This window comes from Apodemus sylvaticus, chromosome 10 (assembly GCF_947179515.1).
Source record: "Apodemus sylvaticus chromosome 10, mApoSyl1.1, whole genome shotgun sequence".
Lineage (NCBI taxonomy): Eukaryota > Metazoa > Chordata > Mammalia > Rodentia > Muridae > Apodemus > Apodemus sylvaticus.
In genome coordinates, this window is record NC_067481.1 from 55,124,292 (window position 1) to 55,140,301 (window position 16,010).

Here is a 16,010-nt window from a genome sequence, read left to right on the forward strand (position 1 = left end):
GTGAGCAGTAGGACCCCTGAGGTCACAATAGCTGTGCAGAGCAGAGGGAGCAGGCAGCCTGACAGGAGGGCTGGCTGGCACTGCAAACCACCTTCCCCAGTCAGCAGAGGTCACTACGGCACCACACTTTCCATTCCACTACGGAGCAGGCAGCGTATTTTGTTTTGTTTTAAAGAACTGGGATGATTGTTGTGTCACCGAACTGAACTGCTTGATAAAACTTTGTCTTACTCAATAACAGTCTTTCACAGGTTGAGTGAGCCCAGATACTTTATTCTTGGGACTATTACATTCAAAATAAATTCAACAAACATTTTTTGAATATATATTCTACATTAACACTGCTATTGGTTCTGGAGATAGTCATTTTAAAGTTTATACACTAGAAACACTCAAAACATAAAATACCAGAAAATAAATGTAGCATTCACTTTGACAACACATATACAGAAAATAGAGACAACAGGCACATTACAACAGATGCATGCTGGCTTCCAAAAAGGGACATTTAAGCTAAAACTTAAGGACAGGAAAAGGACAAAACCTTTTCCTTTATAAAAAAAAAATGGAAACTTATACTACATACATTTGTCAATAAAAACAAAATCTTGAGAACCTCTGAAAACTGAGGTCTATTGTAAATTTACATTTGTAGCTCAGAAAAAAAAATTCTTCTCAAAAGAATATCACTTTGGAACTTTAATGTGTCACTAATGTTTTAAATGTTCCACCTACAGATGATGATGACATCCCAGAATGACTAAGATCTAAACCAATGTTTCTTAACTTACATACACATACCTGGGATTCTAAAAATATCAGGGAATGTGGACTGGGGTCCTGAAATTCTGCATTTCTAGCAAGCTGTGAGACCAACCAACACTGCTGGTCTTGATTTTAAATCTACAGTAAGATATTTACAGGATTTTAAAATAGTACTATCTACATATAATAAACAATGTCCCATTATGGGACACAAAATTATGTGAGCATCTTCCCCCCCCCCAATATTGCTACAGAGTCAGTAAAGATAACAAATAAAGGGCTAAATTTTGCTTCCTTTATCAAGTGGCTCACCCATCCTTGATAAGCCTTAATTAAGGCCTCCTGTAAATAAATGTCCCTTGGATGTTTTCATACCTGCCCTATTAAGCTGAAGGAGGTTGGGTATGCAAGACTTCCAATCATAAGCAGGGAGGCAACTCAGTAATTTCTGGAGCACAGAACCAAGAGTGGGAAGACTGCATGCCAGCAAACACACATAACCAGATAAGTGAGCTTGACATGTCATAAAAATTAGCATATCCCCTGTCCTGTCCTATTTTTTCAAAGTAGGCATTTTCAACCATAGACCACTGCTAAAATGGGATCTGTTGCTTACACCACAGACTGAACAAACGCCAAAGTTTTGTTATTTTTTTCTTCCCACATTATGGTAGGCTGTGTTTCTATTATCCCTTTGCCACTCCATCCTGAAAATGTTAATGCTGGCACTGTCGCGGAGCCTTCGCAGCTCAGAATTCACACCACCTAGGGTACGTTCAGTTCAGCTCCATCTCCAACACGCACGTACCAATTCCAGCATCAGTCTTGACTTCCAGGTAGTCTTGACATCAACCCTTTGTTTCAGAGCACACCGGAGAATGCTGCTCCCACCTGCTTTCTGCCATAGCTCCCGGGTTCTTCAGTTACAGCGTACAACGGGTCATGTGGGCAATGTCCTTGACCTCTGGACAGTAGAGCACTGGAGGAAAGAAGAAGGGTTAGTGGCAACAGGAGGATGCAACCTGACCCAGCATTCTTCGGCGCTACATACCCAGTATCCTCCCCAGGCCGCCCCTCACCATTGCTAGGCAACGGACGCCGCAAGCGACGCGCCGGCGTCAGCACCCGGTCCAAAATTCGGCGAAGCGCGCGCCAACCCGCACTTGGAGGTCCCGCCCCCTTCTTGCTCCCCTCTTTCCCGTCGTCGTCCTCTCCATCCTCTCCGCTTTCTTTGGCCGGGCTCCCCATCGGGTCTCCTTCACGCTGAGCTCGGGCTTTTTCCTCCAGCCGTGACTGCAAGTCAGGGTCTAGCGCGATCTCCGTGACGCCACCGCGCGGGAGCGGGGAAGGCGCGCGGCAGAACGGGCACGTGACAGCGCGGCGCAAGCGCACCACGCGCGCGGCCGTGCGGCTGCTGTCGCCCCGCGCCGCCAGCTCGCGCAGGCAAGCGGTGCACAGCGTGTGGCCGCAGCGGGCACGCGCCGTGCCAGGCAGGCGGCGGGGCGCGCGGGCCCCGAGGTTGTAGGGTCGGAAGCAGATGTTGCAGTCCAGCTCACCCCGCTCGGGAAGAGAGGGCACTCGCATCAAGAGCTGCATCGTGGTCACCGTGGCCCTAGGACTTCGATCCCGCGGCGGCTAGGACACAGAATGAACGAGCCCTCCTTGGGCCAGGGCTGGGGCCTGGGGCCCGCGCCGCCGCCTCTGTCCCCTTTTAATAGTGAAGCCCCGCCCTCGAGGCGTCATGCACAGATCAGCCGCTCCCTTCCGAGGCACGCGTTGGGGCGGCGGAGGCGCGAGGCTGGACTTCCAAGTGGGGATACAACGGGGTGAATGTCCAAGACAATGGCAGAATTGCCCGAGGAAAGAGGGGGCCACGCTCCACACACTGATTCCATGGTGGACTCCCTAATCCCCAGCAAAACACCAGCGCTGTCAATTAAACCTGCCTGAAGCAGATGCCCAGGTCTCTTGCACACAGTCACCGGCCCAAGTCTCTAAGGCCTCTTGGCCTATTTGCCACATGTTCATACTCTTTCACAACCCCCCCCCCCCCAAAAAAAAAAAACCAAGCAGCATATGCCAGGTTTACTGTCCAATTTTAATTGGGCTCCTGGATGTTTGGATTGTGCCCAACCACAATTCACTCTACCTTCACCTCTCCTTTTTATACATGACCTCTTGGGTTCTTTGGAAGGCTGGCTCCCCAAAATTCCCCCCCCCCCTCTGAGAGTTTGAGTCCAGCTAACATCTCAATCCAAGGAGGGACTTTTAGATTCCAGGATCACGACCTTAGGAATGCTGGGAATCTTTTCCTTCCGGAGTATCCAGGCTTGGACACCCACACAGTATGATGGTTGAAACGAAGCAGCTCTGCATGACTTCTGACTCAGGGGTCTGACTTCTCCCACAGGTAAACAGGACGTGGTACTCACAACCCACATTCCCTCACGGTGCAGCACCCACACCCATGCTGCGTCCTCATCCTCCTATACCCAGCTCTGCTGCGGAGGATAATAGCACAGTCATGACACAGTTGGCTTGAGAACAAATCCTAGTTGTGACACCACAGGCAAGTTACTTAATTTCTCTGGGTCTTGATTTCCTCATGAACAAAGTGTAGTTAATAATAGTAAAGATGAAAAGAGCTTGTGTTTGTAAGGTGCCTAAAAGGATGACTGGCACACAGTAAACATCAGATAAGCAACGGCTATATTATTCTCCTTATCATCTCTGGCTCCAAGCTGGCTTCGTGTTCTCTCTAACTTCTTGGTACCCAGTATTTCCCATACACCATCTCTTGGCTAATACAAGATGGGCTTCTCTACATGAATAGCATTTACTGGCTTGTCACAGGTAAGATAGAGCTGGTTTTGGTTTATAACATGAGCGTTTTAAAATGTCGAGGGTAATCTTTGCTTGGTTTTGAGCAGAGTCTCACTCTATAGCCCTGGTTGGTCTGAAACTTTGTGTGTAGTTCTGGATGCTTCAAACTCACAAGAAATCTGCCTGCCTCTGCCTCTGCCTCCTGAGTGCTGGCATTAAAGGCATTTGTTACCATGCCTAACAGCAGTCACCTTTTGCCCAGTCTAATTTGGAACCTAATGTGTAGTCTAGGCTGATCTCAGACTCATGGCAATCCTCCCGCCTCAGCTTCCAGAGCACTGTGATTATGGTTTCTGGAAAGTAATCTTTTTTGGTGAGATTTACCTAAGATTTATTTTGTTGTTAGTGATGTATGTTTGTAGGTCTGTGTGGGTATGTGCCCATGAGTACAGGAACCTCTGGAATCCAAACAGCTGTCCCATCTCCTGAAGCTGGAGTTCATGTGGTTGTGAACTGCCCAGCATGGGTTCTGGCAACCAAGCTGCACCCTCCATAAGAGCAGTACAGACTGGAGGCTGGAACAGAACTCTACACGTCCCAAATGACCGTCACACTTCAGGTCGTTCTTGTTCTGCCTCCCACATGCTGGGACTACAGGTGTGTACCTTCGTATCCTGCTTTCGTTTACCATTGTTTTTAAGCAGACATTAAAATTTTAGGAGCTTGATGGCTTTCGTGGTCACTTGGGAGAACTTAGTCACGTATTCCAGTGACACTGTCATAATCCATGCCTTTTGTGGAACCTTTTCTTTGGAAAGGGGTGCCTCATATTTTAAAATATCTTCAGGGGGCTGGCAAGGTGGCTCCGTGCTTAAGAACACCTGCTGCTCTTCCAGAGGACCTGAGTTCAGTTCCCTGCACCTGTGTTGGGCAGCTCACAGTTGCCTGCACCGCCAGCTTCAGATCTGAACCTTTTCTAGACTCCATGGGCACCGCACACACCTGGCATACATACATTCCTACCCACACATATGCATAAAACAATCTCCAACTGATGGCAAGTCTTAATCTTTGATTTTGTATGTGTGTACATGTGTGTGGATTCTTTTGTGTGGTTCATGCTATGGTACATGTGTGAAAATCAGAGGATAACCTCAAGTGCCCTCACTTTCTCCTTGTTAGGCTTTTCCTGTTGTTGCTAGTGGGTGTTTGTTTGTTTGTGAGGCAGAGTCTTACTGTGTAGCCCTGACTGGCCTCAAACTCAGAGATCTGCTTGCTTCTATCTCAAAGTGCTAGGGCTGAAAGCATCCACCACTGAGCATAGCCTCAAAGCCCACCTTGCTTCGGACAGGGCTTCACAGACCTGTTTATCAGGATAGCTGGTCCACAAGCTTCTGGGATTCCGAGGATTCTCCTGGAACCTCCTCCCACCTCTATAGGAGACCGTGATTACAGACATACGTATCGTTACACTCAGCTTATGTGAGGTCTGTGGATTCAAACTTAGGTTCTCGCTCTTACATTCAAGCACTTTACCGGTGAGCCACCTCCCAACCCAATCTTACTCAACAAAGGTAGAATAAAATGACCACAAGGTGTTCCATGGCCAGTGGCCCCTCTAAGTTCATTTATAGTTTCCTCTCACTTGTTCCACAGCCTTTATGGCCAAGAACCCAAACCGGTGATCCCCCTTTTCCAAACCAGAATTTCTTCCATGTTTCCTCTTCTCTTTCCTTTGCTAGCTCCATAACCTGGGTGATAGCTGTAAGTTCTCCCCTCCCCTCCTCTTCCTTTATCAATCCATCCCGAAGCCCAGACCACTTTGTCCTTTCAATAACCAATCTGGATACTTATCCCTACATCTTTCCCATGCTCCTGGTCCAAGCTGCTGTCATCTCTTGCCTCCCTGTCATTCACAAGCTTCCAGTTCATTCACAAACTCTCCGGTCTACAGGCTTTCCCCCTCCATATTATTTACAGAGACGTTCCCTTATCTCAAAGCAGTCACATTCTGTAGCTGCTTCCACCCGTTTAAAATCCTTTGACGTAGCCAGTGTCTCTCCCAGCATCTCCCAGCCCACTGCACTAGGCTAGGCGGCACAGAGTGCAGTCCTAGCACTTAGGAGGCTGAGACGGACCAATTGAGTCTGGTGGCACTGTGGGCTAACATAGTGAGACTCTGTTTCCAATCAATCAAAAGGAATCGACTTCCCCATCTCTGCAGCGGAGGAGGATGGCTTTGTGACCAGCCCTGACCAGTAATAGCAAGAGGCAGAGATGGTGTGTGCTCTGGACCCCCACCCTGCTGGACTCCACAGCAGGGCACACTTGCCTGCTGGAAGGCTGCCCGAGACCACCACAGCAGTAAGTGGGGTAGACATGAGCACTGGAGGTGAGTGCTGATTGCTTGACATCCTAGTGAAGAGATCTAGAATATTCCTGCTCCGTGAACCTGCTAAATGAATCCAGACACATGAAGGAAGCCAAGGGAAAGGACAGAGGAACCCACAGGAGGACAGAGGGACTCCCAGCCAACCCACAGGAGGAGGAAAAAAATGTGTAAGTTATGCATATGGTTTTAAATTATCTTATTTTAAATTATGTCTGCCTCTGTGTGTGTATATCTGTCTGTCTCTTTGTTATGTGTGCGTGCGTGTGTGTGCGTGTACATGTGTATGTGTGTGTGTGTGTGCATGGAGGTGCCTGCTGAAGCAAAAAGGAGTCAGCTGCCACCCCAGGGGGTGGGGTTAGGGGGTGTGAGCTGCCTGAGGACCCTCAGGAGGGAGCTGGGTCCTTCACAAGCACAGTGTGCATCGTCACAGCTAAGTCATCTTTTCAGCCCTCCTCCCCCTCACCTCAATTTCTTTTCTTTTCTTTCTTTCTTTCTTTCTTTTTTTTTTTTTTTTTTGATTTGTTTTTTTTTTTTTTTTTGAGACAGGGTTTCTCTCTATAGCCCTGGCTGTCCTGGAACTCACTCTGTGGACCAGGGTGGCCTTGAGCTCAGAAATCCGCCTGCCTCTGCCTCCCAGAGTGCTGGGATTACAGGCGTGCGCCACCACTGCCCGGCTTCAATTTCATTTTTAACCAAAAGAGATACTGCCCTGTTATCTTCAGGATCAGAGTAATGCTCTGAAATGCCCAGAAGGTCTTGGGGGCCCTGACCTCTGTGTGTCAGGCTCTCTTTGCTCCGTGGACACTCTGGATTTGGAGGCTTCAGGGTTCCATTATGGTTTGGATCTTAAATGTCCCCTAAAGCCATGTGTTGACGGCTTGGTTCCCAGGTGATGGTAATTTGGAGAGGGAATGGAACTGTTAGGATTTAGGTTAAGGGCTGTGTGAAGGGTATGTTGGGAGCTCAGCCCCTTCCTCTCTGCTTCTTGGCTACCATGAAGGCAGCAGTTTGGTCTACTGTGATGATCTGCCATGGGCTCAAAAGCAAATGGCCCAAACAACCAGGTGCTGAAACCTTCCAACTCATGAGCTGGAAGAAACCTTTCCTCTTTATTTGTTTACTTCGAGAATTTTGTCTCAGCAACAGAAAGCTGACTGATACTACTTGCATGTTTCTTTCTGTGTCCAGGCCCTTGCTTTTAACAGCTACTCCCTGCTCTCGGGGCAGCCGTGCCGTGGCCTGAACTCGTTCTAGATGCTGTTAACGTTACCATGCTTTCCTCTGGACATTGGGCAACAGAAGTTTGTACTAGAGCAGTGAGCATGTGATTGTTTCTTCCAGCAGCAAGCTACACGAAGGTCATTCCATATTCCCACGCCACCCCATAGAGTGACCCGATGCCCAAATGCTCACTGAATTCATGAACAAGGTAGGTGAGAAATAATGGCAAATGTCTGTATACAAAGGAAGTGTAACAAAGGAAGGTTTTGTTGACAAGGGACTTCCAAAGTACTGCTGGAGGTAATCCTAAGAGGAGGTTTTAAAGGGTGTTGAACAGAAGCAGGAAAAATAAACAAAAATGTGTTGCGCACTGGGGGAGGCAGTAGAAGAAGCGCATTGCTCTCCAAGAGAACTATTTAAGGAGAATACTATTTTGAATTGATAAATCCATGTATGTTTGTCACAGAAGAACTAATCATAGCTTAGTCATGCATCTCACTTCTTTGAATTCTCCACAGCCTTCCAGAATGAGTGGGAGATTAGAGGGTAGACACGAGCACTCATTAGTTGCTGCTGATGGCTGCTAATCCAGTCAGTGAGCGCAGGCTGCTCGGAGGCTCTCCTGGAAATTCGTTCTGCTCTGCACTCCTGACGATGCCAGGATCAAGGCAGGGTGAGAGGGATAGGAGGGGCCACTGAGGCTGCATTTAAGGGTGGCAGGCCTCGCCTCCTTTGCCTTGGAATCCCTGCAGTTGTAGCTTCCCACTCACTTCCTTTCCTCCTAGAAACAGAGTCCATAAACAACAGGAATAGCGGCAGGACCCGGAGAACACATTGGACTCTCCTCCCCTGCTGCCTTCCCACCTGGCCTTTTGCCGGTTTCTCACACAAATTGTGCCTCTTTCCCTCTCTCTGTATCTTCTCCAAAGAGACAGGTCTCACGGTACCATTCTATCACATCACAAAATCACAACCCCAGCGACCTTTCCTATCTAGCCACAAATAAACTGCTTCATTTCTGGGTCCCTGTAGGTATGAGGCACAAGGGAAAGGAGACCTATAAGACAAGAGGTGTGGCAGATAAAACTTTGCTCTTCCAGAGGTCCTGAGTTTAATTCCCAGCAACCACATGGTGGCTCACAACCATCTGTAATGGGATCTGATATACTCTTCTGGTGTGTCTGAAGACAGTGACAGTGTACTCATATAAATAAAATAAATATTTTTAAAAACTTTAAAAACAGTGTGTGTGTGTGAGTGTGTGTGTGTGTGTGTGAGAGAGAGAGAGAGAGAGAGAGTGGTTAAGAGTCCTGGCTGCTTTTGCAAAGGACCCAAGTTTGTTCCCAGCATGTACCTGTTACCTCACAATCATCTGTGACCCAAGTTCCAGGGGATTTGACTTCCTATCCTGTAGGCACACCTGTGATGCACAGATACACATGCAGGCAAAAGGCTCAGACACGTAAAACCTTAAAAGACAAAGAGGGTGAGGTGGGGTGGGTGGTGGAGAGGTAACTCAGTTGCTGCTCTTGCAAGAGGACCTGAATTCAATTCCTAGCATCCACAGAACAGCTTGCAATTCTAACTCCAGTCCCTGGGATCCAACACCTTCTTCTGGCTTCTTGCCATTAGGATGCAAGTGGCACATAAACTATATATGCAGGCAAAATACCCACCTAAAAATTAAAGGGGGGAGGGCAGGCTAACAAGATGGCTAAAAGGATACTGGTGATTGCTGCAAACTATGTCCTCTGACCTCCTAAGAGCACTGTGGCATGTGACACACACACAAAATGAAAGTTTAAAATGTAATGTACAAAAGGTGGAGAGTGTTAGCTGCATCTTTCATTAGGAAGGTAAGAAGGGGGTCAACGAAACTAAGGCGCATCACTAGTTTCAAAAGAAAGGTCCTGTGCCAGGGATACCTGGTACTTCAGATCCTTCAAGGAAACCATAACCAAAGCTGGGATGCCTGAGCTACTCACAGAGAGAAAATGAGGTCTGAGAGCTTTCTAACAAAGCAGTGAGAGGAAGTGTCAAGTGAGCCGCGCCCCTAAGCCCCACCCCAACCCTGCACTTTCAGAAGCCATTCTTGAGGATCAAGCTGAGATTTTATTTACAGTTCCCTGGGAAGTCTTACAGCAGAGGGGCTGTCTTTATTGCTTTAGGTTTATTGCCAGGAAGAAGACTGAAGTCCTCTGCTGCTACATACTAAATCCAGTTCATGCCCAAGTTTTTCCCCAGACCTTTTACAACCCCACGTCTTTGCTGGTGGCCCAAAGGGTGTCACTAAGTCCTCCAAAGCACTTTGTTTTCTAAGGGCCACCTCGCCATTTCTGTGATACAGCCAGTACATTTCTTTCTGCTTTTGTCAACATTCGTCTTCCCCATCTTTATCCCCTCTCTGCAGCACAAAGTATGACCCTAGTTCTAGATTTAAGTCCTCCACCTCCAGGCAGGAGGCAGGAGTCTGCTTTCCAAAGATTATAATTACTTTCTGCCAGGGCCAGCCTGGCTTCTATTGAACAAACACTACAAAGCCCCGTTCCCCGTGTAGGTTCTTGCTCCGCTTGATATTTCAAGGCCCACTTTTGAGATACTCTAAATGTTTCTCTTAGCTGCTCCATGTTTTCTGGGTTTTAGCAATAGGGGGAAGAAATGAGCGGAGCGGTGCGAGACCAAATGGCTGAGAGGAGAAGGCTCATGCCCTGGAATAGCGAGAGGACCTAGTCCTAGGAAACAGCAGGGGCATAGAAGGTGGGCGGGAGATCTACTTTCTCTCCTGTTCCCGGTGCCCCTGTGAAAGGATATGGCTTTGTTCATGCGAATCGCTACTCGAAGCCGGGACTCGTTGGTGGGCGGGGCTACCCCGATTCTGCCGCGGCGCTGCTGCGTGGGAGCAGGGTTTGGTTGGTGGGGATCCGGAGCTGATTGCAGGATGCAGGAAAGTGGCTTTCCAGAGGGTGCAATCACTCCGCCTTGGGTCCCCGCGCCCCCAACGGTCTATTTCTTGGAATGAGATTTGTTCCCCAAGAGCGCATCTATTTCCATCACCGTTTGCGGCGTCAGCTGACTCAGCACCTAGAGAATGGGCAGTAGAGAGGGCACCGAGTAAGGGCATGATGAAGGCCACAATGGGACCCACTGAGAAAGTCTTAGCTTTTTGACAACTTGGCCCTGTCTCCCTGAACTTTCCCTTGCAAATGACAACTCTGCAAGAAGGTGGGCCGTTCAGTCCATTCAGGGTTAGACAGCATGGAGAGAAAGGAATTCTGTTTCTGAATCTGAAACTCACCTGTAGGGAGCCCAGATGTTCCATCAGCTGCTCTGCACTGGACACCCCCAGTAAAACTGAGCTGACACCCTCGCTTCGGAGACACCAGGCTGGGACCAGAGGGGAGAAAAAGGACCAGATGGGTCGGTATGGGCACTCAGACTCCAGAAGTGTCAGAAGAGGTTCAGGAAGTCTCACCTATAGCCAGCTGGGCCACGGTGCAGTCCAGCTGGTCTGCGATGGGAAGGAGGTCGGTCACTCTGGCCTGCTGCTTCTTGCCTTCCTCAGTCTGCACTTTTTCTTTGAGCCACTGGTAGCCCTGGAAGCCGAGGAGAATCAGCAAAGGGCTCGACCCCCCCTTGACCACACTGCCCCCTAGCCAGCCCAGCCCTGCCGCCCTCAGCCACCAAGTCTGACCTTGACAGTGGCTTTGCAAGTATCCGGAACTCGCCCATCATACTTGCTAGTAATGAGGCCGCACGCCAGGGGAGACCACGTGACCGAGCCTACACCTAAGGGCAAGAGGATTTGGTGTGGAACAGGGACGCATGTCATGGGTGAAACAGGAAAGGGGGGACGAGGGTCTGCACACCAATTTTGTGGTAGAGCTCCGGCAGCTGCATCTCCACCTTCTCCCTCTGAAAGAAGTGGTTCTCCGCTTGTTCACACACAGGAGGGATCAAATTGAACTGCCTGGCCATGGAGTAGGCCTCCTGGTTGGCGTGGAAAGGGAACAGGAGTCAGAGAAATCCTGTTTTCTTCTTTCTCAGTGCAGTGAAGTATGGACTGGTCATGAGGAAAGGGAACCAGATATGGAGTGTGTGTGTGTGTGTGTGTGTGTGTGTGTTTCACATACCATGATTTCTGCAGCACTCCATCTGGATGTCCCCCAGTACAGGGCCAGGCCCTGGTTGATGACATGGGTCATGGCTCTCACAATCTCTAGGTGCACAAGAGAGGAAAAGCCTTGCTGTCTAATCCATGGAGTCCTAGACTCCAGATCCAGTGCACCTAGACTCTGTCCGACACAGCAAGACCCCGGGCATGTCTGCAGTCTGTTCTTCACCCTTGGATCTGAGACTCTGCTACTGAGATTGGGGGTGTTTGAGTGGGAGAAGGCTGACTTCCTGATGCAAGTTTGAAAAAGTGCTCAGTTTTGAAGGGCTGACAGGTCTGGGGGTGCTAGTTCTTACCCTCCATAGGACTGTTAGGGTCTGAACGATTGGCGAATACTATGTCAACGTATTCCAGTTGGAGGCGGTCCAGGGATCCTTGCAAGCCTGGGGCGGTGGAGAAGGGAAAGGAAGGTAAATACTACCGTCAATAAAAATATCAGACCATATCTTCTTGACAAGGTCAACTTAATCTTTCGCTTCAGGACATCAGGAACATTCCTAATTCCTTGGGCCTCCAGGGCTGCCCACCTCAGGGTCCCAGGCACCAACTCTCACCTTCAATGATGTGTTTGCGACTCAAGCCACGCTCAGTTTCTGCCCTGTAGGAAGAGGTTACATCAAGGAGGGGGGCTTATCTGAAGCTATGAGAAACTGGGATGGCACGAGTCCTTTCCGGCAGCTATGGAGCAGAGCCCCCCCCCCACTCCCATCCCATATACTTTGTAAGGCTTCGCCCCAAGTACTTACTGTCCTCCCCAAAAAATCTTGGTGGTAATAACATAGCTTGATCTCCTGGAAAAAGCAAAACAATTATTTCCAGCAGGAAAATGATGTTTGGTTGACCATGTCTCCAGTAACCCCCCAAACAGTCTCACCTCCACCCTTTGCTCTTGAGGATGTTGCCTAGGGTTCTCTCAGCCCTGAAAGAAATACAAAGTAAGGGCACTCATCTCCCCAAGACAGACCAGTTTCCCCCTCTTCTCCAGATCGTCCTCTCCAGTAGAGATAAGAGTGGGAGAACAGGAACCACTGTGGAGTCTCAGCTTTATTTTGGACAAAGATGAGGGGTTCCTAGAGCCAGGAGTGTATAATTTTAATTAATTCACCTATGTTGTGTATCAACTGTATACCAAGCCCTATTGTGGGTGCTTAGGGGGTAGAATACAAGGAGGCAAGAGAAACAGATTAGGTTGTTGTCTCCTTCCTCTGCCTCTGTAAAATTCCAGCTAGGCTCCTAAGCCCAGCCCTGGTTCTGCCCGGGACTCCGCTCCATGGGGAGTCCTCTTAGCAGCTTCCAAGAGTTGCTCACACAAGTCCCTTCTCTTTGTCCCTCCCACTTTTAGAAACAAGATCTCACTTTGTAGCCCAGGTTGGCCTCAAATTCTCGATCTTCCTCCCTTATCCTTCCAGTGCCACCATGGCCAGCCTATACAGTCGTGTGACACACGATCACGGCTGTGACAAGTCTGAAATTATTGAAACACTGTATAATGCTGGGTCTTTCGTATGTTCCCTGTTTGGATAATCACTTATCTATATGTTATATTATGTTAAGCTTATGTTGACCTCTTCCCAGAAACAGTGCATGCATTTTGCTGGCCCCTAAGAAGGTTCTTGACAAGACAGGTCCCATGGAGGTAGGATGGCTCTGAACTGAGCAGCAAATGTAGTTGTATGAAGCAGACACTTACTTAGTGTCAGAAGGTAGAACAGAGTGTCAAGAATGCTCACTGGTTATGGCCAATTCTGGGCAGTTGGATAAAGGCTTCTTGGGGACGCTGACGCTGAGCTAAGTCTTGAAGAAGAATGTTTATCAAATAAAGAGGCAGAGTAGGCCATGTAGACTTCCTCCCAATGTAAATGATGTGATGTGCTGTGTTTGAAAATAAAGTTTTGTAGTCTTCAGGATAAACTTGTTGGTTTTATTTTAATGTGACTGCACAGTAATATCTACTGACCTCTAATCCAGAGAAGAAAGTGTTGTGGGAACTACAACTCCCATAATACACAGGGTGTTTACTAGCCTGAAAAGTTGGAACTTTATTGTTCCCAGAATTTCCAGCTTTTCTCTCTCTCTCTCTCTCTCTCTCTCTCTCTCTCTCTCTCTCTCTCTTAACCTGCCTTCCAAATACATCTTTACTCTTTCACCCCAGTTCTTACTTTCCTGCTGCGTACACTTCCGCGGTGTCAAACAGGTTTACACCGTGCTCATAGGCTACGGTCAGGAGATCTTCTGCTGTCTAGGGAGGAGAGAAAAAGTTGAAGATGAACGGTTGCCCTTAGTTACTTCCCTGCCTGCATCTTAGCCCACAGCACTTCAGCCCTGGACAGCACTTCATCCCTGGTCCCAGCATTTTCTCTCCTTTGCCCTCCCTCCAGCTTCAGGTCCTTTACCCCGCCCCCATACTCATCCAAACCCTCTTCTTATTCCCTCGCCACAACCACCTGGACCCTGTGTCCTGGTCCCATCACTTATACCTCATCTGAGATCTGAGAGCCAAATGTGACCCAGGTACCTGCAAGAGAGAATTCAGATCGGTGAGAACTGTGGGAGACAGGCCATAAAATAACACCCCTTTCCCTTAGTTTCTGTTCTAACTCACCAAGGCCAAGGCAGGACACCCGGAGTCCAGACTTCCCTAGGTTCCTGCAGGATACAGAAGCAGCAGGAAAGGATGAAGCCCCCACTGGGGACTTGGATTATCAGTCCCCAGCTCCTGTCCTTCCAAGCCCTCAAGGGTCTCAGTCCAAAGAAACCAGACCCAGTGAATGGGCTGATGGGATGGACAATGCTACCCCATAGTAGAGCCCTAGGAATATTGTTGAAAGAACAAGTAAAGAAGGAGGTGACTGACCCTCCAGAGCCACCGTCCAGCGTCTCTGCTCCCTCCTATTATCTCTGCCTCTGGTTTCCTTTTTCTGGGTGAGGTCCTGCCATGTCTGAGTGGACTCTGGGATGTGTGGAGTAGTGGGATTTGAAAAATGTGGCTGATTGCGGTGAGAACAGGCCCTCCGCTAAAGAATGCCACCCTGAAGGGTGACAGTGAAATGTAAACCAACTCAGGCACACCGATGAGGCCTCAGGAAAGGCAGATATGGGGATGGAGAGGCTTTGACAGGAAAGTCCAGCTCTCTCTTCCTCATTAACTTCTGAGATTGAACTAAATCCTCCTTCTCTTTCCAAGGCACAGATTCAACAGCCCTACTTCCTAATCAGGGCTGCTACAGGGAGAAGATCAGATACTTCAGAGGACAAAGGTGGGTCACAATAATGACCTCAGCTCACTCCCAAGCAAAAGTGCTCCCACCCCCCTTCTGAGAGTCTCTGGCCGGCAGTCCTCTGAGTTAAAGTAAAACTTCCACAACCCTTCCCGCCAACCCCTGTCGTCTTACAGCATGAGGGTGAAAGATGTGGTCCATCCTTTCACATGTCCCTTCCCTCTCCCCTGCACTGATTCTACCCTGGAAAGGTTGAGGGAGACTGGCCTCGGGGCTGGTGGGGGCAAAATCTGGGTCAGGCGCCCCAACCGGCCAGAGTGAGATGCTGTCTCCCTGCCTCCTCTCCCCAGGACGCCAACCCAAGGACACTCCATTGGAGGGGGTGGGGGGGAGCAGCCAGGAGATCCAGGCGTTCCCCGCTTTTTTATGGGTAAGGAAGACAACTCAGGGGCATTGTTTAGGTATGACAGGACTCTGTCAACCTTGGTAAACTTGATTTCAAAGTTGGGGGAACTAACAGACGAAGAGAGTGAGTGCCGGTGAGCGAGAAGAGGGCGAGTGAAGCAGATCTTTAAGCTGAGTTTGAAGGGGTCTAGGCGACTAACCAAGAAAACCTCAGGGGTCCCAAAAGAGGAACGAATGGATAGGATGTCCGGCCACCCCATACCTGTATTTCATGCCAGTGCCTCGGCCGGTGCTCTCTCGAAGGGTCCCAGCAGGGGCTGGGGGTCTGGGAACCACTGCAGCTCGCGACTTGGAGCTGGTTCCTCCACCCCCCGGAGGGTTCCCATGCCCTCCGCCCACTGACCCTCCATTACCACCCCCAGGACCGGGCCGGGGTCCACAGAGACGGTCCTCACTGCTCCGGCTGCGAAGGTTCTGCTCGGTACACGCGATAGACACCTGCATGCCGGATGGCCAGGGCGGGGGAGGGGGCTCCGAGGGAGCGGGAGGAGCGAGCGGGGAAGTCCGAGGGCAGACACCGGTGAGATAATAGCGCGATCCCAGGGAGAGCGGGAAGCCTGAGGAGGCTGCCGCTAGAGCCACCGAATGGGATCGGGCCCGCGGGGGCGGGCTGCTGGAGGTCGCGGGTTTTGCGGCGGGAAAGGAAAAACCGTGGGGTCTCCCGGAGTGGTGGGTATTCAGGTGCTGGGGGCTGTGATGAAGGGAGTAGGAGGATAAACGGGTAAGGATAAAGAAAAGTCGAGGACGGTCTTCAAGAATAGCTACCCAGGGACAAGGGGTATCGAAAGACGGGTGCCACTTCAGCTGGAACCGCTGCGGGACCGCTGTGCTCCCAGCCGCTTTGGCAGCAAGCCCAGATCATTAACATGCAGGCCCCGCCCCTTCATCTGCATGGAGCCGCCTGCCTCCCAGCCGAACTCGCAGCTCATCTGCATAAGCTCCGCCTGCGGAAGGC

The 16,010-nt window shown here is 49.7% G+C and overlaps 2 protein-coding genes across 2 annotated transcripts; both read right to left on the bottom strand.

The window, feature by feature from the left end:
- Window positions 1–282: 282 nt before the first annotated feature.
- On the bottom strand, window positions 283–2,477 carry Rnf227 (ring finger protein 227). The gene is made up of 2 exons (XM_052195057.1): window positions 1,845–2,477; window positions 283–1,744 (listed from the first exon to the last, which is right to left on the bottom strand). Exons 1-2 carry the CDS (start codon window positions 2,359–2,361, stop codon window positions 1,689–1,691), a joined length of 573 nt encoding a protein of 190 aa, XP_052051017.1. The 5' UTR covers window positions 2,362–2,477; the 3' UTR covers window positions 283–1,688.
- Window positions 2,478–9,290: 6,813 nt separating this feature from the next.
- Window positions 9,291–15,894, bottom strand: Kcnab3 (potassium voltage-gated channel subfamily A regulatory beta subunit 3). The gene is made up of 14 exons (XM_052196776.1): window positions 15,258–15,894; window positions 13,975–14,018; window positions 13,850–13,887; window positions 13,532–13,611; window positions 12,247–12,291; window positions 12,119–12,163; window positions 11,927–11,970; window positions 11,669–11,755; window positions 11,332–11,417; window positions 11,068–11,188; window positions 10,893–10,987; window positions 10,674–10,794; window positions 10,497–10,585; window positions 9,291–10,282 (listed from the first exon to the last, which is right to left on the bottom strand). The coding sequence occupies exons 1-14, from the start codon at window positions 15,497–15,499 to the stop codon at window positions 10,205–10,207; spliced, it is 1,215 nt and encodes a 404-aa protein (XP_052052736.1). The 5' UTR covers window positions 15,500–15,894; the 3' UTR covers window positions 9,291–10,204.
- Between the last annotated feature and the right edge of the window lie 116 nt (window positions 15,895–16,010).

Coding starts and splice junctions, on each gene's coding strand:
- Rnf227 (XM_052195057.1), bottom strand. CDS start 2,361: ATGCAGCTCTTGATGCGAGTGCCCTCTCTTCCCGAGCGGGGTGAGCTG. Junction 1,745..1,844: donor GCGTCCGTTGCCTAGCAATG/GTGAGGGGCGGC, acceptor TCTTTCCTCCAG/TGCTCTACTGTCCAGAGGTC.
- Kcnab3 (XM_052196776.1), bottom strand. CDS start 15,499: ATGCAGGTGTCTATCGCGTGTACCGAGCAGAACCTTCGCAGCCGGAGC. Junction 11,418..11,668: donor CCCTAACAGTCCTATGGAGG/GTAAGAACTAGC, acceptor TTGTGCACCTAG/AGATTGTGAGAGCCATGACC. Junction 10,988..11,067: donor GGAGCTCTACCACAAAATTG/GTGTGCAGACCC, acceptor TCTTGCCCTTAG/GTGTAGGCTCGGTCACGTGG.